Here is a 25,152-nt window from a genome sequence, read left to right on the forward strand (position 1 = left end):
TATCCGTTAAGCAATGCAGAACAAACTGTGGAAGAAAATTTTCGTAATTTTCAATCATTCATATTTTAACAAGCAAAACACATAGTGGTGCTATTCTTATTTCGCTTACTGTAGTTTGTTGCAAGTTACCCCATTTTCTGAGGAAGATAAAAATCGCATGTTTTTAGAAAATTAAAAATAACTGAAGAAACCAATAATTTTTCTGACTACGCCAATTTGATGTCCCATCAACCTTAAAACTTTTGATGCATAAGGGGTATGATTAACTGTGAACATAAGGTTTTTAGAAGCCTCTGAAATTGAAAATTGTTGCATGTTGCCCCAGTTGACGGTATGCGTGTATTATTTACCTTATAGAATTTGACTATAAATACTGATAAGAGCATTTTATCCAACTTCCGGAATATTTTTCATTCAAAATTACATTGGTTCCTGAAAGCCGCCACAGTCATTGAACATGCAGTCATTAGTGTGATTCATTTTCATCTGGTCTGGTCTCTGTATGCACCATACCGAACACGATCGGAAAAGGCAAGAAGGAATCCTCGCAAAGATGTGTCCATTTGCCAATAAATTACAATGACTAAGTGCAAATAAGAAGTTACGGTGTGATAAATTGAAATTGCAGTTCTTTCGTACTACTTACAAGTTGTTTGTCAGACGACGAGAAGAAACTCGCCTTGTTATTTACACTTGATCTGAAGATATTTTCCGATTGTCTTAAGCCGAACGATTCAGGCTTACACAACACTCTGTTATCCGATTGGGCTACAGTCTTTAGGTATGTTGGGGCAAATTAAAACCGAGAAATATTTTTGCTTCGGATTGTCTCAGTTTGATTCGAGAAGGGAAAGGTAGTAAATTAATTTATTATATTGTTTTTAAGCTGGATGGAATGAGGGAAACTTACAGGGGATGTAGGCGAATAGGGGGTTGATGTTTTGTAAAATTCACCCGGCTGTTTTTAAAACAATCTCAGTTGATGCAAGTTGTCTTGAAGTAATGTAAAAGTTTATCACACGAGAAAACATTCAACGTATTGTTTCCATATTCTGAGTAATTCACTAAGCGTGATACATTTACTCTGAAGTGAAGATTTCATTCTGCTTTTGTGGCCTCGAACGAAAAATTATTGCTACCTACACATCTGCAGTTCCACTGAAATGGTTTGCTTTTTCTCCCATGCACATAGGATATGTAAGTAAACATACAAACGACATCCCATGTCCTATCCTCCTTATTACATATCAACGAATGTATCCTGGAAAACATTTCCTCTACTTTCAAAGACTAGAGAAACAATAAACATACTTTCAAGGAAGCCAGCAATAATAGAACAAAATTTATCAAGCGACAAATGGATGTCTGCACTGACTGGTGCACAGTGCTCTGGAATATGATTTAAAGGAGTAATAATTCGTAAGTTTTTATTTTTATTTCAAATAATTCATACTGTCTAATGATGATACTCTTGAAGGCGGTTGGATAAAATGCAAAAGCCAAAATGTTTTTTTGAACCTTATCACGAGGAAAATTAACTTGTGATGAACTTTGCCAATTACATTTTAACGTCCTTCAATCCAGTGTGCAGTGTCACATGGATAGACCGGAAACATACGAAGTTTTGTTCATTTTAAAATCGAACCCAAGGTCGATCCCTTCTCGCTCACTCCCCCAATTTAGTCCCCCGGCAGTTCTTCTAGTACCGGTATTGATGCTGTCGTCGGTTGCCCCGAGCATCCGAGAACCGGATGTTTCAGTTCAGAAGAAGGAACGCGCTCTTCTAGTGTCAGCCACTGAGGTGATAGGTATTGAATGTTGCTCTTCTGTGAACCAAAATGGCAGATGTTGGTGCATCGGTTGGTGCAGATGTAGACTATCGGAAACCATTGCTGGCTGGCTGGAAGTAAGTTGCTCTAGCTGGAAGTCATTAATATTTCAGTAAACGAAAGAATCTTGCACTTAGACCGGATATCAGAACAGTTTCAGGTTCCATTTTCTCCTATCGCTGACGGACGAACGCTTTGATAGTTTTACTGGAAGTCGAGAGGATGGTCCATCAAAGTTTAACGAGGAACAGCTGCTGGCTGCTTGATTTGGTGCACGATAAAAGCATCTGGGGATAAATTATAGGCTCTCCCATGATAAGTGCACCGGGCGGCTGGATTTTAACTTTGTTGGAAATAGTTTGGCTCAGAATTGTTCCAGTTGATGACAAGCTACAATAACTTTTCGAAAGGGAAATAAAGATGATCAGTTTGAAACAAAACTAATTGGAGAATAGCATTAAATAGTTCTGAAATTCTAAATTTAGACATACAGTAGTTTTTCGATTTAATCACGGTCAAAAAATTTTTTACCGTGAATATGGCGAAACCGTGAATTTGGCGAAACTAAAAATTAAAGTGAAAAAAAGTATTTTTATGGTCTTTAATCAAAAATTTATAATATTTTCAGTGGTGGAAACGTTTTGTATCAATAAATTTTGACCATAAGTTGTTATTATCAAAGATTACTAAACACAAAGGATCGATTTCAGTTCAAATTATTCTTCTCTTTTAGATATTTTCCTAAAATAACATGTAGAATATAAAACTAATTAGAGTGAAGAATTGAGTTTTTATGGAAATTTAACAGACGTTATATCTTAAGTCGATTTTGAAAAAGAGTTCAAAGAAAAGTGCATAAAAAAATGTCCACTGCAAATTTCAAATTTCAATATTTTAATCTTCACACCTTTGATTAACAAAAAAGTTTACCTTTTCGAAAAATATTTTGAAATTTGCTAAACTTTGACTTTAAGAGTGTGTTTCTCGAAACTGTTTTATCGCAGATAATGCTTTGTATTTTATATGAAGAAAAACAGAAATCTTATTCCTCTTTACACATTTCAAGGCAAAGCAAGCAGAATTTCAATTTGATCTTCCAAAATTATCCATTCAGACAATACTAAAGGCTGTCCAATCAGGATTGCGCACGCCACCCTTTTGAATAAACAAATTAAACAAATGAATCAGAGACACATATCTTTTCCAAAAACGCTTAAATTCACCCAAATCTTTAAATGATTTGCATAGCCAACATTTTTTACTTTTTTAGAGCGGCTAACCAAGCACAAATAACAACACTAGCATTAGCGTGACGTTAAAATACTCATGTCGATTATTACAAGTGTTTTACAAAAAACCAAATGACGTTTTTAACACTATATAGCTAAAATAAGCAGTTGAATGGCATTTTCATATTATTTAATATTTTTTTACCACAACATAAACCATAACAAATATCATGAACAAAGACACTCTACGCTTTTGAAAGAAACTTGAGGTCTTTGAAATGGTTTCTGAATGATTTCTTAAAAAGCGTGATAAAATCGAAACAATAACCGTGATAAAATCGAGCGTGAATTTGGCGAGTATTGATAAAATCGAACAGTGATAAAATCGAGAAACTACTGTATTTATAAATTTTCAAAAGACATCTAAGATTAGAAAACAACTGCTAAGATTTTAATATAGAAAAAATAATTGCGTTTTTCTAGACAAGTTTAGAACTCGAAACCAACTGTTTTCACTTCACAAAGTCATTTATAAAATCCTTATTTACGGCCAGACAAGGTTTTTGCCACCTGAATAATGTTTACTTTTCAAGACAGTCAAGAGAAATAGCAAAAAAAGTCAGAAACCTAAAACGAATTATTTCATTGTTAATCACTTGGAATAATTAAAAAATCGGCCATGCTGTTTTCATTGATGAAATTTCCTGGTGATACGTTAATTAGTATAAAATTCAGGAAAAATATTCAGTTAGGCTTCCGCTTTTCCAAATCCGAATTGCCGGGCCTTACGCTTATCCCCAGCCATCAGATTTTGCACAGCCACCTTCTTCGCCGCAGAAAGCCAGTTTGCCTTGAACTGCTGCTCGTCCTTAGCAGATTTTTTGATCTTCTTTAGGTTCCGCTTGACAATAGCCCAGTATTTCTCAATTGGGCTCTGACGTGTTGGGAGGGTTCTTGTCCTTGGGAACCTGCACGTTGTTGGCGGCGTACCACTCCATCGACTTTTTACCGTAATGGCAAGATGCCAAATCCGGCCAAAACAGTACGGAACAACCGAGTTTCTTCAGGAAAGGCAGCAGACGTTTATTCAAACACTCTTTCACGTAAATTTCTTGGTTGACAGTCCCGGAAGCTATGAAAATGTTGTTTTTCAAACCACAGGTACAGATGGCTTGCCAAACCAGATATTTCTTCGCAAACTTTGACAGTTTCATGTGCTTGAAAATATCTGGTACCTTTCTCCTTCCTTTTGCCGTACAAAACTCCTGTCCCGGAAGCTGCTTGTAGTCGGCTTTGACGTAGGTTTCGTCGTCCATTACCACGCAGTCAAACTTCGTCAGCATTGTCGTGTACAGCCTCCGGGATCGCGCTTTGGCCGTCGTATTTTGTTTATCATCACGATTTGGAGTCACTACCTTCTTGTGATTCGATAGTCCGGCTCTTTTTTTTTGGCTCGATGCACGGTTGTAGACGATACACCCAGCTTATTTGCGGCATCTCGTAGAGAGGTTAGGGTTTCGCTTGAAACTACCGGCAACTCTCTTTGTCGTCTCAGTGACTTCCGGTTTTCGATTTCCCCCCGATCCAAACTTCCTGGCTGTCGACAAACGTTCCCCAAACACTTCAATATCATTTGTAACGGTTGATTTGGCAACTTTTAGCGATTTTGCCAGCTTTAAGTGCGAGTAGCTCGGATTTTCGCGATGCGCGAGCATAATTTTGATACACTGCTCTTATCTTTGGACGGCATTTTGACAACTGAAGAGTGAATTCCAAAATCAAAATAGGAGCAACATTCTGCACACAAACCTTCAAAACGAGGGATGTTCAGATTTTTTAAATGCAAAATTGAAAGAAGTACGTCAAGTTGATATTGACCAAATTTTGACCGTATCACCCTTGAAAATGTTTCAAAACTAATCTTTTTGATCTACATATTCAGTGTTGAAAAATAAGTTTTTTAAACTTTATTATGCTATTCATAACCAAATTTTCATATTCTGAGAACACCACAGTCTTCTTCGAAGCTTATGAATCTTTGATTTTAATTTGCTTTGAATGCTCAATCAGTTTCTAGTGCCTCATTCAAATTTGAAATTAAAATTTGTCAATACAAGCTTTCAATGTTTTTTTTCACGGCACTATATCATCCGTGTGGCATTCGTGTCTAAAAACTGATGGATTTCATGCCAAATCGAATGGAAGTTGGCGTGACCCTCTCAGAATTCAATGAACCTTTGTGGGCGCAAAGATCTTACCTAGTAAAGCAACATGACATACTTAGTTTTTTCCAAAATTATCTAGAATAACATTTGAAACGGGTCCAACTTTTCAGGCAAAAATTTAATAAATATTTTTAGCTTGAAAATTACAATTTCTTCACAAATGTGGTTCATGAGAGAGTTTTGGAAAAATGATTAAATAAAAAAAAGTTATTTTTGTTTAAATTCTACACTGAGAAAAATGCATTTCTAAAACTAAAACTAAATTTGCCAAAAAAAATACCATCTCCGAATTTGTTTTTTTTTCTGAGCCGGGTAACAATCAGGCCTACAAGTCGTTCATACATTGCAACTTGTCCATATTTAAGGGAATGAAGTTTTTCCAATAAAAACTTTTTTCTAATAAAAACTTTTTCATGATATATTTTTTTTAAATCGTGTAATTTATTTGTCCAGTGTAGACTGCTTCGTTGAGTCGATTGTATTGATTTTGAGAAATTATGAGCTTCGATTATAATCATTGATGATAATGGTAAGTGGAAATCCTAAACTGAAAAAAATGTAAACTAAAAACTTTAATTCGATTTAAAAAAAAATGGCCATCTCAGAATTCGATTAATTTTATTTGGTGGTGGAAAATAGTTTGATTTACAACTCTTCTGAACATCGCAAAGTGTTCTCTAAAAAACTTTTTCTGTGTTTTTTTTTATGAAAAACGAAAAACAAATGCTTTGGGTGCATAATGATAAAACTTAATTAGAAGCAGATCATTGTAGTAAACCTTTGACTCTGGGCATTGTAAAAAACAAGAACAATCATAAAATATATTATCGCAATGACTGTAAATGCGAGGGGGGTCTTCGTTTGATCGAGCTTTATGGAGCGTTTGATTAAGTCTCAAATGACCAGATGCTTTTAGTTCACATAAACATTTTATTTCCAATAATAACAATAATAATAATATTAAAAATCTAAGCATACATTAACTTATGCCTTATCAAATGAATTAAAACTTTAAGGGTCATCTTTAGAATAAGAATACCTTTTAGCAGCAATTTTATAGAGTTGTAAAGGGTGATACGGTCAAAATTTTTACAATATCAACTTGACGTATGTATTTCTTTCTATTTGACTTTTAAAAAACCTGAACACCCTTCATTTTGAAGGTGTGTGTGTGTAGAATGTTGCTCCTATTTTGATTTTGGAATTCACTCTTCAGTTGTCAAAATGCCGTTCAAGGAAGAACAGCAGCGTATCAAAATTTTGCTCGCGCATCGTGAAAATCCGAGCTACTCGCACGCATAGCTGGCAAAATCGCTAAAAGTTGCCAAATCAACCGTTACAAATGTAATTAAAGTGTTTGGGGAACGTTTGTCGACAGCCAGGAAGCCTGGGTCGGGAGGAAATCGAAAACCGGAAGCCACTGAGACGACAAAGAGAGTTGCCGGTAGTTTCAAGCGAAACCCTAACCTCTCTCTCCGAGATGCCGCAAATAAGCTTGGATGTATCGTCTACAACCATGCATCGAGCCAAAAAACGAGCCGGACTATCGACTTACAAGAAGGTAGTGACTCCAAATCGCGATGATAAACAAAATACGACGGCCAAAGCGCGATCCCGGAGGCTGTACATGACGATGCTGACGAAGTTTGACTGCGTGGTAATGGACGACGAAACCTACGTCAAAGCCGACTACAAGCAGCTTCCGGGACAGGAGTTTTATACGGCAAAAGGAATGGGGAAGGTAGCAGATATTTTCAAGCACATGAAACTGTCAAAGTTCGCGAAGAAATATCTGGTTTGGCAAGCCATCTGTACCTGTGGCTTGAAAAGCAGCATTTTCATAGCTTCCGAAACTATCAACCAAGAAATTTACGTGAAAGAGTGTTTAAATAAACGTCTGCTGCCTTTCCTGAAGAAACACGATTGTTCCGTACTGTTTTGGCCGGATTTGGCATCATGCCATTACGGTTAAAAGGCCATGGAGTGGTACGCCGCCAACAACGTGCAGGTGGTTCCCAAGGACAAATGCTTAGTCAGCAATCAACTGTCACTCCAATCAATAGTGCAGGTGAACCTGACAGCATATAGTAACGCGGGGTAAACACCACAATAGATCAACTACTGGTCGCAGTGGGCTCTCCCCTACAGGAAAAAAAAGGACAAGAACCCTCCCAACACGCCAGAGCTTCGCCCAATTGAGAAACACTTGGCTATTGTCAAGCGGAACCTAAAGAAGACCAACAAAACTGTTAAGGACGAGCAGCAGTTCAAGGCAAACTGGCTTTCTGCGGCGAGGAAGGTAGACAAGGTGGCTGTACAAAATCTGATAGCAGGGGTTAAGCGTAAGGCCCGGCAATTCGGATTTGGAAAAGTGGAAGCCTAACTGAATATTTTTCCTGAATTTTATACTAATTAAACTTGAAAAAGAAATTTAATTTGACTTTTTAAATAAACGATTTCACCGATTTACACGCGTTTTCAGTTGACCAAATTTTGACCGTATCACCCTTTATTACTATCCGTCTTAGGTAAAAAATCATCAAATTCTGAGATGGCGTTTTTTCCGCAAATCGAGTTTCAGTTTTTAAAAAGTATTTTTCTCAGTGTAGAATTTTAAAATATTTTTTGTCTTTATTTTTTTTCTAAAAATTCAATCATTTTTTCTAAAACTCTCCTATAGACCACATTTGTGTTGGAATTGTTTTTTTCGTGCTAAAAATTTTCATAATAAATTGGTCTGAAAATTTGGCCCTTTTCAAATGCTAAGACTATATATACACATGTATACACACAAAGTTTTACTTAATTCTGAGAGGGTCATGCCAGATACTTTGATACTGTGTGTTGGGACTTTTTATACAAAACTAGCTGATTTTATAAATCGTTTGACTTTTCGAAATTTTGAAAGTTTTATATTCATCATTATAAGAAATTTGGCCCAAGTTTGGCCATGTTAGTTTTGTTAGTCTATTTAAAGTTTTTTATTGAGAATATTCACTGTTCATCATTTTCGTATTATCGAAAAAATTATGGTTATAAGATTTTAATTAATGGAAATTCAAAAAAATCCTGCTATGCTAATACATCCTTTCATTTAAAACATTTTTTACAACCATCATTTCTTAGGAAGCTTGAATAGATTAGGCCTCATAGTTTTATCTTCAAAAGATTAAACTGCTTTTTTATCTTATCCATCCCCTATCTAATGAAAATATCTGTTGAAGATTATCCCACTTTTCAATATGGATGATCTCCCTGTAAAATGATATATTTAAGTTTCATTTACTTAGAAATTTTTTAAAAAATCTCCGAACTTGGGGATTTCACCTCTAATTTTGATCACTGAACACTCTTGTAATAGAACAATCCGCTTTCTTGGAAGTTTCAAGTTAAAATCGATTATCAGCTATGTATTTCGATTAAATTCTCTTGAGTAGATAATGATAATGCTAAATATTATAAATATTTTCCTTTTAAAGAATTCACATTTTAAAGCATGAATCATTTTTTCCCAAATTCAAGATATTGACCCGAAATTTTACCCCAATCCCTCCATTAAATAAAGAAGAATATAATAACAAGGGTAAATATCGAAATTCTATATTGGAGTGACAGCCGGAAAAACAAAAGGCACATAAAGAATTAGACAGTAGCATTCAAAATTCACATTTGAAGGTTGCGTTTTTAATTTTCGAGGATTGCGATTTAAACTTTCAAGTAAGTATGCCTCAGCGTACCTAAAGGCAGGGACCGACAAAAAACACAAACACAGCACAGTACATATCATGCAACACAAATCCTGGAGTGCTGACACATAAATTTTCGTGTGCGACACTTCGGTTTGGCACAGCACTTCAATTGTGTTGTGCTGCATCAAATCAACACGACACAGTTCCCAGTTGTGTCGTGTCGAGAAGAACACAGTTGTGCTTAGCACGCAACACAGTGTGTTTTACGAGCAAGGCTATTTTAACCCGTCGCGCTTGATTGGACAGCATTTCTCCGTATTTTACATGGCGAAGTTCTTCACTCACATTGTGTCGAGAAAGAAGCTTGAAAGCAAACGAAAAAAATCTATCCAGTTCGCCTGCTGGCAGATTTGCAACAATTAAAATCTCATCGTTTCGGGACCGGCACACGAACACACTGTGTCGTCAACTGTGTCGGATTTTGTGTCGCATGCAGTACTGTGCTGTGTTGCGGCCGACACGCAACAAAAGAAGATCAACACAGACACAGCACAGTTTCGTATCGGATGTGCCGTGTCATCAAATTGTGTTGCACTTACTGTGTTCGTGCTATTTTCGGTCCCTGCCTAAAGGATAATTTAAAAAAGTTTAGGGCTTTTGTGGGACGAATAGCAACCTTACTTAAACTGAACTTTTATGAGCCAGATTTGTAGCTAAGCTTCATGGGGATGTTGAAATTTTAGAGTTTGAAAGCTTGTACAATATTAAGGACGTATAGATACAAAAGGCTTGTGATATAGCTCAGTTGGCAAGTCAGTAGCCTCCTGAACCGATGTCTGCGAGTTCGAGCCCAAGAGCAAACATTTAACACAGGTTACCGTCCTCTTTACAATTCAGTTAGTTTTTAGGATATAGCTTAGGCTTGAGGTTTTCTGGTTTGATGAATGCAAGGCTTTATGAGATTTCTTATAGAGGGGCTCTTTAGAAAAGTATGAATGGGTTGGAAGCATTACAACGGAATTCTCAGTAGGCTGAGTGTTTGACCTCATCGAAATATGTGGGGATAGGAATAAATCTTAGGACATCTAACTGGACATACCAAGAAATGAACAAGTAGGTACACATATTTAAAAAGTATCGCGTTATATACGAGGATAATAACAGTAAATGTCAGGATGATTAAATATCAATGAATTCAATCACTTATACACTATACGAGTCGAGATATAAATTAAATAACCGAGAACGGTTAACCAATTCATAAAGAGCAACAAAGAAAGGTAAAATGGAACAAAAAGGTAAATGGAGTACAAAGAATAGTAAATGAAATAAGAAAACGAAATGGTAAGATAATTCAATTCCTTTCTTCTTTCTACAAAATAATCATAACCTTGTTTTTAATGCGTTAATTAGTAGTTACTCGAATTGGTAAATCAAAAAAAATATCAGATCCTTTCAAAAGTAGCAAAAATTGGAACATTACTTTGTACATGCAATGAAGCTCAAAAAGAGGCAAGGAGAAGAAAGAATTGAAGAATTTTCAAAATGGTATCAATCACGAAAAATAGTTGAGAAGTTTTTGTCGGCATATTATGAAAAATACATTCAATTCAAAATATTGTTTTTTTTTTCTACCATAAAAGCCTTTTGATAATTCTTTGATTAAACAGGGATCACTGTTAGGGAAAGAAGCTAGTTTGATAGGGATGAAATGTGGATGGTAATAATGTTCTTTCAATACTTAACTCAATATATATTTATTTAACGTTTATCGAATGCCTCGTAGAAGTAGGAGTTTCCTTATGAAATGTCTAGGAGCATAGAAGGTGTAGGAAAATACGATCGCACCATTGACCAAAATGGATCCTGATCTTTACCTTTTTCTAACTAACACAACCCCTTCCTCTGATACTTGAATATAGATTCGCAGACGTACAGACGGTTTCCATAGTTGGTGATACTTACTTATTTCTGGTTCTGACTATTTCAAAATTATTTTTGGAGTATGCAGGAGCATGAAGTTGCTAGTTGAACCTAAAGAGTATCAAACTAACATTCCTTCCTTTTTCCCCATTGACTACTAGGACGTGGCCGGCGCCGTTATTAATCATTTCAAAAACGGAGAGCATGAGTTTTGTACATTGAGAATGAACTGCTAATCCCAAGCACCATTCTTTTGGACTTTGTGCAAAATTGATGGCCTCGATTAATCACGGAGTAGCAACCATTGGCGACGTGGAACTTGTTCTGCTAAGCCACGCCAGCGATCATGGAATTCGAAATGCGCATGAATTGATAAAAAATAACAAAAAAAAATCATCTTTTCTTTTGAAGTACGTAATTAAACAGCAATACCATCCCCTGAAACAACTAAATAGCATTTCGAGTTCAATGATTTAAGGTGGATATGAGTAGTCAAACAAGCTAAGCTAAGCTAAGCTATAGCTTAGGCTTGAGGTTTTCTTTGCTATAAGATTTTAATCGCCGCATATTTATAATTCGAAATTTTAGATGGCATTTTCGGCGAGATGAAAAATTTTATTTTTATAGAATATGAAAAAGCTGGATAGACAGACATTAGTAAGCCAATAGAAGAAAGCTTGATAGGTGTTGAAATTCTATGCTAGAGGGCATGTTGATGAGCTCCAATGAATTGTAACGCCTTTGCTCTACACTAGCTAACTATGCCTGAGAAACGGAGAAACAGAATTCCCATATATATCGAGCCCAGTTGTTTGAGAGCGTTCTTTTACACACACTTCAAACGAGCATCGTCGAGATCGACAAACCCTGGGGCAGTTACCTTGCTAATTTTGAGGGGAATGCTCCAGATAGTTTCCAATTTGTTTTCGGGATAAATTTGCCCGCAAGTTGATGATTTGGCAAACCAGATTGTATATTTGACAACTTTGGCTGTTGAAAGAAAACAAAAGTTTTCATCACTGGAGCAACCATGTATGGACAATTTTACAAGTAGAAATGTCTTCAGGAGATAGCTTTCCGGTCAAACGAACGCTCCGTGAGGTTCTAGCCTAGGATATATTTTAATGGTATGGTATCAGAAGAATAATTTTGATGTTTTTGAATACATTTTTCAACCACCAAACTGCCGTTCCAAGCTAGACTGTCCCATGTGACTTTTGGGTAATTTTTATTTTTTTTTGCTGGAAACACTCTCTTTTAGTGTTAACTTTCGAATAAAAACACAAACAAGTATACCTACTTTGTTACTAAATTTTCATCAAGGTGGTTGTCTCTATGTTGATGTTTCTACGCAAGAATGTCACCCTAGAGAAAATTCTATGAAAAATTCAATTTTTATCAAAAAAATCTCTTACGATGACTTTAAACTGTTGAATGTAATGTTATTCACCTAAAATAACACTAAAATAGAGGGCACAGGAGGAGCGAGAAGCCTTGAATGTTGTATTCAGAGAAATTTTCATAAAACACTTTTCGGTAGGCACTACTTAAAGGATCCTTACTCAACTATACATAGTTATACACAAAGAGGAACGTATATCTCAAATTACGGTTTAACTTGAGTTTTTGGGAAAAAATAGAAACTTTACGAGCTTTAAAAATGCTAGAAAAATTGTAGCCATGTGACAGTTTTTTGTAGAACTAGCATCGGTATGTGTTCTGATTCTACGCAAAAGTGTCACCCGGGCATTTTTGGCTCTAATTGGCTTTTTTTTTTGTGGTAAAAGTAATTTTTTTTGGAAGAAAACATTGTTTAATGATTAACTTGAACTGTTCAAATTTTAGTTTGAAAAAAAAAATTGGAAATATAGCTGAAATTTCAATCGCGTTTTTCTCGTTTGCGCGTTTATTCACATGGGACAATCTTGCTTGGAACGGCAGCAAACTGCCCACGTCCCATCGAAGAGATTGGCCGAAAATCAAGCTCAAATTTGAAAAGAATGGAAAATCAATCAAATTGTTAAGAAATAGTTGGGAGCTATTCGACGAAAAATTCAAATATGTATAAAGTCAACTTTTTTTTTTTATTTTTCCCATAAAGTTTTATAATAACCATAAAAAATCATATTTCTACCAATTTTGTACATATTTTCTCATGGAGAAATCTGAAGTTGTAAGTTGTACAAAATCGATGTTAAGTTGTGATCATTTTCCAGGATATATTGTTATGCTATTTGATTGACGTTTCTGCGAGTTTAAAGTCTTAACCTGCAGAAATACATCGATTATATAGCACAATAAAATCCTTACATTCACCGATCCATGCACCTGGATGATATGCAATACCGTAGGAAAAGATTAAGGTTTGTCAATGTTTATCGTGTAATCAGAGTTTTCACTTATCTGAGCTGTTTCTTTCCCTGACTAGCTTCGATAAGCGGGGTTCTACTATAAAATAAAAAAAAATATTAACTCACCCTCATCCAATTCAGCGGTTCGATCGTATGCAGAATGAGCTTTTCTTTCAAAGCTCGCAGATAGCATCGCAGCAGATAGCACATCAAACTGTAGCTGATGATGACGACCATCTGGACCAGATCGTGGAAAGACAGGGCCACGCAGAGCAAAATTCGCAAGCAATTTTGCACCGTAGGGTTCAGTTCCCAGGACCACTGGAAGATGCCACCGTCGTTGTCATGTGGGGGAAGTTCGTGACTTCCGAAAGCTATCACCGCGATGTAAGAGATCGAGCAGGCCAACCAGACGACCCCGAATCCAAAGTACACCCAAAGAATCGCTACCAGGCGACGAGGGGTACGACATAAGATGAACACCTGAAAATAAGATGAGAGAGAGTTATCACTTGGTATTACTACAACCATAGAAAGAGGTTGCAAAAATCCAATGCCTATTTAGCTAATCTCTGTGGCGAAAATGCACTGAAAAGTGTACTGTGCCAAAGAAGATATGATTGAAAAAGTACTACTGACTGGCATAAAGACTCGAGCTTCCAAGCAAAATGCTGCATGGCCACTAAATTCAAGCGAAACAAGAAAAACAATTTATGGGATTTTCATCCTATTGGATAATTCACAAAAAAAATAATAAATAAATAAATATAGTAAGAATCGAACTCATTGCAACATCTCATCTCGTCTTGCCAGTCCGATATCTTACCCAGTGCACCATCTGAGTCGGTTAGTAAACGAAAACTTATTGTCATGCCTATTTAGTCTTTAGTATATGGTTTCTCTCAGATATTTGCAATGCGGTTGCACTGGGAGGACAATGTCAGTTATCAGAAAGCTTGTTTATGCAGGTCCGACATAAAATCTTATACCGATAATTTCACCTCCAAGGAAGTTCATTATTGGAGTAGAGTCTGATTTGTGGGTGTAAGGATAATATGGACTCATATTTGAGCTATTTTTTAGTAAGAATCACATCCCTCCTGAGCCTAATGTTTATGTATCTGTCTAATGGCCAGAAATCTGAATTTTACCTCTGTGTGTTACTCAGCTGGAAAATTTGCAAAATCCTATTACTGCCTGTTAATATAGCTGTCAGACAGGTAAAGTTAGCATCAACAGGATGCGTCTATGACAATTTCTGTCATGCATCCGGGTTGTGATGCAGCCGTTTAATATTTGGCTAATGGAAGGTAGGTACCTAGTGAAATTAGTTCGCCAAAGTGTTTTTGCTCAGCTCATTTAACATTGCAATTCAACTATCCTGCTGATTAGCTTTGCAGTAGGAAGGTACCGTATGCTAAATTTGTTTATCCTCATCAGAGAGCAGAAGTTTCTGTTTAGCTTTATAATCCGGACGCGAACAACAACAAATGTTAGATAGTAACTATTCTGGCATTAGTAATACAGTCGCGACAAGCGAAACGCGAACGAGAACAACACACGTTGTATTGTATTTGGTTGGTCCCAATTAGGACGTACTAATTGTTCACTTGTTTACCAGCTGACAATGACACTAAGCCGAGGCAGCAGGCAACACTTGGCGGCATTTTGCCACCATTTATAGTCATAGAACATTCAGCAGTAGCCGCCATTCGTCAAAAGATAATGTTTGTTTCGAGTATCACATGTGGAATATGATGTATTGTAGATTTTTGTCTAATGAAGATACCTAAATAAATGGGCTTACAACATGTGCAAAGCTTTCCTTATTTTCTATAATGGGAGAGATAAGGGCATAATGGCCGGCCACCTTAAGGAAAACGCTTATTTAACCTTAGAAAACCGCTTTAATATGTGAATTACATAATTGTTTCGTGTTCGAACACTAAAATAGTCTATTTCCTAGTTGGCTGAAACTTGAAAAACTAGATAAAACGTTCAAAAATGCATTTTAATTTTTTTTTCCAAGAGTTGAAAACCATTCACTGTAGGGACATAAAGAGAACCCCCTCTCTGGGGCAGTAAAAGCATCATTAATCGGGGCACGATGAGCGTTTTCTGCCGGGAAATCTAGCTCGATGAACTCAGGTGAGCCGTAGATTCATCAAACGAAGCAATAAAAAAAATCTAGGTCTGTTTGTAGAATACAAACAATTCACTCACGCTCATACATTAAGTTTCTGGTGTTTTGTTTGGCGGACGATGCTCCTAACCGATAACAATAAAAAACGATCATGAATGGTAAATGAAAAAAAAATCACCTTGAATAGAAATCGAACTCTTTGATTACCTCTCCGACACCTTACCAATAGGCCACATCGTCAAATGTAAACTAATCAAGCTGTAGCTCTATAATTCAGTTGACTACATTGAGTTGAATTTACTTCTAGAATATACGACAAAAAACGCTCATCGTGCCCCGATTAAAAGTGCTCTGTTCGCCCCGAGCTAATAAATTAAAGTAGAAACATATTTTAAAATTGTTTAAAGTCAAAAATCAAAAATTTTATGATGGTGAAAATTTAGAAACAATGTGTACACCATGTTGCAGTGCGTACATTATTGATCAAGATGTTTTAAAGATCATAAGAGCTTATTTCGTGGTGCTCAAAAATTATAATGTTTTCGTCACTTGAAAACCTAGCTGATTTTGTTTAAATATATCTGTAAAAATGATAAGGAGATTCCTTTTTTTTGTGTAAAATTAAAACTATAGGAAATACAAAACAAATCCTCATGAAAATTTATTTAAGAAAATACGTACTTTTGTAGAAAAGAGGAGTGCTGCCCCGGGTAATCGTTATGCCCTTAACTCCCCTAATTCCTTTAAAATTTGGCATAGGTAAAATTTTCTTGAAAACCGGTTGTTCTGGAACGAAAGAGACCCGTTGAACCACCCTAAAATGCAAAAAAAGGTCCAGTAGCAACAAGTCAACTTTAGGCTTGACCTCATTTTCCAACCAGCCACCATCGGATACGGATCACGATAAAGAGTGTTCGGATAGAAAGGTGGTCAAACTAATACCGTATTTTTTTTCACCTGGAGGCAAACTAGAGGCAACCTAGGTTCGCTCTAACTGCTGTCATCGTGCTCATTTATTGCTCGAGAGGCAACCTAGGTTCGCTCGAAAAACGGACGGAGTCGCCCTGAGAAGAAAGTCAGTTTTGCGAGAAGTTCACCAATACTCTCAACGTTGTTGTCAAAACATTAAACAGCTGTTTTTGGCTGAAAGCAAAACAGTTGAAATAATGAACGGGAAAATGATTATTGCCGCGATTTTGAACCTCTCAGCCAAGCAAAATCGTACTATCTGCTGTCCAGTGCAATCCGGACACGAAAAAAGGCAATCCGGATGTGAAGAACCGAATGAAGAAATCCAGAAGGGAGAACAAAATGACAGCTGCATGTAAACATTGCGCTCGTTCTCACGCACACCTACGTATGGAATAACTCGAAACCCGAAACTCGTTTTTTTATTCTGACGGTTCCAGAGCCAATTCCGGAATCAAAAAAAAAAAATACGCCATAAATTGCGTGTAAATCAATTGTTTGTTTGTTAAAAAAAAAACAAAGTACCTTTTTTGAAGTTCAATCTATATAAAAGATGGAAAAAAAATACTCAGTTAAGATTCCGGTCAACCTAGTCCAAACTGGCGAGACTTTCGTTTGACGCCTGCCATCAGATTTTGTACAGTCACCTTATCCACTTTCTTCGGCACAGAACGCCAGTTTGCTTTGAACTGCTTCTCGCTGCTTACAGTTTTTTGGTTCTTCTTACGGTTTTGCTTAACTATCGTCCAATATTTTTCGATTGGGAGAAGTTCTGGTTTATCCTTGGACACAACCTGAATGTTGTTAGCGGCATACCACTCCATGGCTTTTTTTCATAATGGCAGGATTCCAAATCCCGCCAAAACAGCACAGACAAGTCATGTTTCTTCGGGAAATGCAGCAAACGCTTTTGAAGACAATCTTTCACGTAAATTTCCTGGTTGACGATCCCGGTTGCAACGAAATTGTCGCTTAACAAGCATCAGGTACACATAGCTTCCCAAACGAGATATTTCTTAGCAAACTTCGTTAGTTCAATATGCTTGAAAATGTCTGCCACCTTTCCCCATCCGGTTGCTGTATAAAACTCTTGTCACGGATATTTTGGATCATTTTAAAGCTGCATGCACGGTTATAGACGATATTCCCAACTTATTGGCGACATCTTGAACGGAGAGACTGGAGTTTCGCTTGAAAGTGCTAGCCACTCTTCTATTCGTCACTGCGGCTCCCGGATTTCGATTTCCTTCAGATCCCGGCTTCCTTGTCGTCGAAATACGTTCCCCGAACACTTTTATTACTTTGGTGACGGTCGATTTCGCCTCATTCAACGATTTTGCTATTTCTGCGTGTGTATATTTTGGGACTCTGGGTGCAAGTTTCCTTTCGTTGTGACAATTGTTCGTTTTTGGTTGGACTGTCCGGAAAAGATGTTTTACAGAGCATCATGAACGCAACAAAGGTGAATTATTTTTCTTTTGAATTATTAATGTTCCATTAAAGCATACTTTTAAATTTTTGCAGGGTTCTAAAACCAAACTGCGTTGCAGGAGATGCAGAAATTTAATTGCAGGGTGACCACTCATTCGGGAAATGCGGGAAATGCGGGAAATGCGGGAAAAAGACGGGATTTGAAATCCACCGGGAAAATGCGGGAAAAAGTCGGGAATTCTCTCGTTCAACAACAATTGTGTAATTGATTTTAGACATTCAGCTATAAATATGTTTGATTCAACTACAAACTGCTGATTGATATTACAAAATCAACTATGAAAATAAAAGAATCAACTGTAATTGTATAATGATTCAATTGTTAATATGATAGATTCAACTACATTTGTATGAATGATTAAAAGCATTCAACTATAAATATAATAAATTCAACTATGTATTCCAGGTTGACCTCTCACATCCCAGACAACCATTTGGTGGGTATATCAAATTTGCAACACAAATGTACGTGCAAATATACGTGTAATCATATCGTATATAATGCAGCAAAACCAGTATATACGTATCATTTTGGAGGCCATATAGGTACATTAGCACACATAATCTTGATTTGGATTGTTTTGTCGTAATAAAATCATGCAATGTATCTAAATATTTACGACAAAGAATATGCATGGGACGCACATTGTAAGTGCATATATACGAATTGTCGTAATAAAAACATCCGATGCATTTAAATACGATAATGGATATGCATGGGCCGCACATTGTAGGTGCAGATATAGGAAATTACTTTAAATAACATTCATACGATATAATCTGTAAAATAATATACGACTTCTGGTTGTCTGGGATTTAACTATAAATCCGATATATTCAATTACATTCAACTGTAAATATGATAAACTAGCTGACCCGGCAAACTTTGTTAAGCCTGTATTTTTTGAGTATTTTTTTTATATTTTAGCACTATTCCTTAGTCAGCCTTCCTTTTAAGTGTATAAAAGCTAGTGGATACCTTTGTATCAGAAAAAAAAATCCAGAATTATGGTTCGTTGTTCGAATTTCATTATTTTAAGTTCATTCAAAAAACCGCTAATGGAATGGAAAATATCATACATAAATTTATGTATATTCAAAACCGGCAGTTCGTGACACAAAAACGCTCATACGATTTGCTCTAATAAGTTCGCTAACTTTTGCTTAGCGAACTTATTTTCTTGTTGAGATAGCGTATAATAAAGTTCTGCTAATGATCAGTTCCGGTAACTTAAGAACGCTTAATCTATCAAGTTTCAATTTAGTTTAGTCATCATTACTATTAAAAAACTCCAATCTGATAAAGTATTTTAAAACTGTTGAAGATTGATTTCAACAGAAAATGGATCTTTTTTGCTGGAGTCGTCATAAATAGAGTTGTATTTTCGATTTGTATTAACCTCTGTATTTAAATACATTACAGTTTTCTTTAAACATGGTCGTCAAAATAGAAAAATTAAAAAATGGACCCGGATCATTTAAAGAATAATGAATATAAAATTAATTTTTAATTTATTTAATTATTACAAATGTCTTTTTTTCGGACTTTGCACTAAATACACTAATTGAATGTTATTGAGAATTAACAGAGCTGAGTTTGACAAATATTTAACAATTCAGAAAAAGTTACTATTCATTTCATTTTACAGCAACACTTTTCTTTGAAAATGTCTTTTGTTTGAAAATGTCTTCGAAATGTGTGTCATTATTATCTTTTTTCAATTTTCAGTTAAGGATAGGCAAATTGCACTAAGAATTAAAGAATTTAGAAAAAAAAAGAATTTAAACTTTCTTGTATTTTGATTATTTTTCTCTTAACAGGCAAACCCTGAATGAAAGCAAATCTATTTTGAGTATTTGGAATAAATACAAAATATTCACAAATTACTTAAATTTATAGTTTATGATCGTAAGATAAGAAACTGTTATCCAGACAGTTAAATTTAATTCTGAATTTTATTGTTAATTTGAATCAATATTCTAAATTTGGCTTTATGAATCTGGATTTTCAGTTATATTAAAACGTTAATTTAAAAGCTGGATTTTCGTTGATCTGGATTTTAATTCTTTTGGTCGAATTTAAGTGTTTATTATTTATTTATTTTTTATTTTATTTACATAGTATTCCGTCTTACGACATAACTTGACGAACATAATTCCTAAAATTCACTCGGTCCATGGCAACCGTTCTCCAATTTCTCGGGCACCCCACGTTCGCCAGATCACGCTCCACTTGGTCTAACCACCTCGCTCGTTGCGCCCCTGCTCGTCTTGTTCCTACCGGATTCGTGGCGAACACCTGTTTTGCAGGACAGTCATCCGGCATTCTCGCAACATGTCCCGCCCAGCGTATCCGGCCAGCCTTCACCACCTTCTGGATACTGGGTTCGCCGTAGAGTCGCGCGAGCTCGTGGTTCATCCTTCGCCTCCACATTCCGTTCTCCTGTACGCCGCCAAAGATGGTTCTTAACACTCGTCGCTCGAATACTCCGAGTGTACGCAGGTCCTCCTCGAGCAATATCCATGTCTCGTGCCCGTAGAGAACAACCGGTCTAATAAGCGTCGTATACAGGTTACACTTCGTGCGAGGGCTAAGTCGTCTCGACCGCAGTTGCTTGTGGAGTCCATAGTAGGCACGACTTCCGCTGATAATTCGCCTCCGGATCTCACGGCTGGTGTCATTGTCTGCGGTCACCAGTGAGCCGAGATAGACAAAGTCTTCGACTATCTCCAGCTCGTCGCCGTCGATCGTGACCTTGTTATTACTGGACAAGCGGGTTCGGTCGGTCTCGGATCCGCAGGCCAGCATGTACTTTGTCTTGGACGTATTAATCATCAACCCAATCCTTCCTGCTTCGCGTTTCAGTTTGCGGTAGATCTCCTCCACCGCCGCAGATGATCTGCCGACTATATCAATGTCATCGGCAAAGCAGATAAGTTGACTGGATCTGTTGAAAATCGTGCCCCGCATTTCGCCCACCGCTCGTCGAATAACACCTTCTAGCGCCACGTTGAACATCATGCAGGATAGACCATCACCTTGTCGAAGCCCCCTGCGCGATTCGAATGAACTCGACAATTCACCCGAAATCCGCACACAGCACTGCGTTCCATCCATCGTCGCCTTGATCAGTCTGATCAGCTTCCCGGAAAAGCCGTTCTCGTCCATGATTTTCCATAGCTCGTTACGGTCGATCGTGTCGTATGCGGCTTTGAAGTCGATGAATAGATGGTGCGTAGGGACTTGGTGTTCCCGGCATTTTTGGAGGATTTGCCGTAATGTGAATATCTGGTCCGTCGTAGACCGTCCCTCCATGAAGCCGGCCTGGTGACTTCCCACGAATCTGTTTGCTTGTGGCGTTAGGCGGCGGAGTAGGATTCGGGACAACACTTTGTAGGCGGCATTGAGGACAGTGATCGCTCGGTAGTTCTCACAGTCCAATTTGTCGCCCTTCTTGTAGATGGGGCATATTACCCCTTCCTTCCACTCCTCCGGTAGCTGTTCTATGTCCCAGATCCGGACTATCAACCGGTGTAGGCAATCGGCCAACTTGTCCGGGCCCATTTTGATGAGTTCAGCTGCGATGCCATCCTTCCCAGCCGACTTGTTTCTATTCAGCTGGCGAATGGCTTCCTTAACTTCACTCATCGTTGGGAGTGGCTCCTCTTCGTCGTTGGCTACGCCGGCGATGTACGTTCCCCCACCGTCTTGATCTCCTGCATGTGCGCCGTTCAGGTGTTCATCGAAGTGCTGCTTCCACCTTTTGATCACCTCACGATTGTCCGTCAGGATGCCTCCGTCCTTATCCCGGCACATTTCGGCTTGCGGCACGAAGCCTTTGCGGGATGCGTTGAGTTTCTGATAGAACTTTCGTGTTTCTTGGGAACGATGCAGCTGCTCCAGCTCCTCGAGCTCCTCCTCCTCCAGGCGGCGCTTTTTCTCCTGGAAAAGTCGGACTCGCTGCCTCTTCCGCTGTCGGTGATTTTCCACATTTCGACGGGTGCCTCTCTGCACTACTGCCGCCCGCGCGGCATTCTCTTCGTCCATCACCCTCCTACACTCCTCGTCGAACCAGTCGTTCCGTCGAGATCGCTCCACATAACCGATGACGTTCTCCGCAGCACTGTTTATGGCTGTTTTGATGGTATCCCAACAGTCCTCGAGAGGGGCTTCGTCAAGCTCGCCCTCTGCCGGCAGCGCTGCTTCGACCGATTGCGCATAGTCTGCCGCGACCTCAGGTTGCTTCAGTCGCGCGATATTTAACCGAGGCGGGCGCCGGTTTCGCGTGTTGTTCACTACGGAGAGTTTTGGGCGCATCTTCACCATCACCAGATAATGGTCCGACTCGATGTTGGCGCCCCGACAGGATCTGACGTCGATGATGTCCGAGAAGTGCCGGCTGTCGATCAAAACGTGGTCGATCTGTGATTGAGTTTGGTACGGTGATCTCCAGGTGTACTTGTGTGGGAGGCGGTGCTGGAAAAAGGTACTACGTACGGCCATTCGTTTGGAGGCGGCGAACTCAATAAGTCTGAGGCCGTTTTCGTTGGTCAGCTGGTGTGCACTGAACCTTCCAATTGTCGGTTTGAATTCCTCCTCCTGGCCGACCTGAGCATTGAAATCCCCGATGACGATCTTGATATCATGTTTTGGGCAACGGTCGTATTCACGCTCCAGCTGCGCGTAGAATTCGTCTTTGTCGTCACCGGTACTTCCGAGGTGAGGGCTGTGCACGTTGATGATGCTGATGTTGAAGAACCGGCCCTTGATTCTCAACCGGCACATTTAAGTGTTTATATTCTTCAATTTACTTATGGTTGACAGATTGTTTTTTAGATCTTATATCTGGTACGAAACTTTTTTTGTATTTTTGTGTATTGGTTCAAATTTTCTCTATACTTTAATGTTCGAAATTTTAGGTTGCATGCTTTTTACTTAAAATTTAATTTTTATATTCTTTAGTTTTCAGTACTTGATGATATTATTGATTATGATCCTTTTTTCTGACTTTTGAAACTGAGAGTTGGATCTAATATCAAGATAAAGTCCTATATAGCTAAAATTTTCAAAAGTTCCGATTAACCGCTGAGCATGAAAGGTAGTGTGGATTTTCCAATGTTTCCTGATCCTCCAATCCGTTTTTATGATAATGATTCAATTTAATTGGAATCACAAAATTAATAACCTTTAATTCTCAAACTAACTGGATAAAATCAACAAAAAATAAATTAAGGTGATCTTTTACCAGTTGTATGACTTTCTATTGGTGTTACCAAAACTCATAAAAAATGATTCGATAATGAAATGTTTCAATTCAATATCATAAATTTGTTTTGAGTCTATTGGAAATTATACAGCCATATTGCTTAAGTTGCTAAAAGAATATGACATTTCAAAAAAATTAACAGTGAACGAACAAACATCTATAAAAAAAATCTTAGAATTGTCTGATTCTGATGCAAAAAATTACAAATTTTGTCAATATTCTTCATACAGGCTTTGCTATACTTCGTAGTTGCGGAACTCCGTAGGGAAAATCACATCCAAGTATCCATTTTACTGGTGCCACGTGAAAAGTACACTTGCAACGAAAATGGGCGCCAAAACTTCCTATAGAGAGATGGATGCACATCAGTAAGCCTTGATCGCTTTTGGCGCCTTCCTACTCTGGGTGATACGAATAAAAAAAAATAGAAATTGGGTGCCATGACTTTTATTTGATACGAATAAAAACTAAAAATTAATTTTCAAATTCCACAAAAACATTTTCGAAATAATCTCTCCGTTGTGTTATTCTTCGCGTGAAGACGAACACAACAAAAAAAATTGCATGCAAATCGGATGATCCAGTGAAGAGTTTTGCGTGTTCGCACATTTCTGTATGGTCTGTCTCTCTCCCTGTTTTATATATATAGATTAAACTACAATTGTATGATTAATTTTAGATATTCAATTATAAATATAATATATTCAACCATACATTTCTGGTTGACCTCTCACATTTAACTATAAATATGATAAATTCAACTTTAGTGGTATAGTTGATTAATTTGTAAATATGATAGATTCAACTACAAATGTATGATTGATTCTAGGTATTGAATAAACTATAACTATAGTAAATTAAACTATATTTTTATGATTAATTGTGTGATAATTGAATACTATAGTGTTCAACCGTATTCATCAGCAAAAATAAAAATAAAATCGTAAGTGTTAGACCAGTACGTGTTCCTTGCAGCGATTGTAGTGCTGTTTTTAGAGCTCAGTCGGTAGTTTCTGACAAGCAAGCGCTCTCCGGCGATGGGGAAACATTTTCCTCCACCAGTTCTTGGCAGCGGTCGTGTAGTGGGCTGACCGTTCTTGGAATTGAGAAAGTTTCACCTACTCTGGATGCCCGCGAAATCGACTTGGTTCTCGACTTTGCTTTATATAATCCTGGCATAATCCCACAGAAAACTAGTATTGGTAAGTCAGTTAGGTTGGTATATCGAATGATAGATTGTTGTCATGATATTGAGTGAATTCCTCCCACAAGGTGCAGAAGCAAGGACTTCTAAGGACGTCTTCCAGAACCGATTAGATCAGCCGCACAATTCGCAGGGCAACTATGCATCAAGATGCAAAAAGAACAACAGCGACATTTCCGGTAAACTTTTTCTTGCATCGTGGCGGCTAAAACGAACTAGATTACAATATTTATAGTTGACTCCATTGAATCAATCATAAAAATATAATTGAATCCATCATATTTATAATTAAATCAATCATATTATCATAGTTAATCTACCATATTTACAATTAAATCAATCATATTATTATAATTGAATCTATCATATTTATGGTCAAATCAATCATATTATTATAGTTGAATCTACTATAATTATTGTTGAATGTATGACATTAATCGTACATTATATGAAATGTATTACATTTATAGTTGAATGCACAAAATTAATAATACTACCATCGTGAAATTTAGTACAGTTTAGGCGATCGTCACAGGAATAAATAGGTACCTTTTTTTAATCACAAATTCCCACAGTGCCATGGTTCACTTCCTTTCTATAAAAAAGGCTCAGTTGCTGTTAATCCTTAAGTAAGAAATGTAACAGAAAAGTGTGAAAAAGTTTCTAATAGAAAAACAGTGAATTATTCTTATCCACCCAATTTCCGCGAGTAATAACTCCAACACCCTGATATTTTCACCCCTCTAGTTCAGAACAATCATTAGAGACACGCAACGCAATCGTCGTTGTTTTCAAAACCCCGCAGAGGGATCTAATTTTTGAATGATTGAAA

General features: G+C 37.4%; 1 protein-coding gene across 3 annotated transcripts in view; it reads right to left on the bottom strand.

Moving 5' to 3' along the window:
- LOC129748081 (uncharacterized) overlaps window positions 1-25,152 on the bottom strand; it is a 205,799-nt gene that overhangs the window by 47,440 nt on the left and 133,207 nt on the right. For all 3 annotated transcript variants that reach the window (XM_055742557.1, XM_055742556.1, XM_055742555.1), the window contains exon 6: window positions 13,373-13,729. In XM_055742557.1, the coding sequence (XP_055598532.1) occupies window positions 13,373-13,729 (357 nt within the window). The remainder of the gene's footprint in view (window positions 1-13,372; window positions 13,730-25,152) is intronic.

This window comes from Uranotaenia lowii, chromosome 2 (assembly GCF_029784155.1).
Source record: "Uranotaenia lowii strain MFRU-FL chromosome 2, ASM2978415v1, whole genome shotgun sequence".
Lineage (NCBI taxonomy): Eukaryota > Metazoa > Arthropoda > Insecta > Diptera > Culicidae > Uranotaenia > Uranotaenia lowii.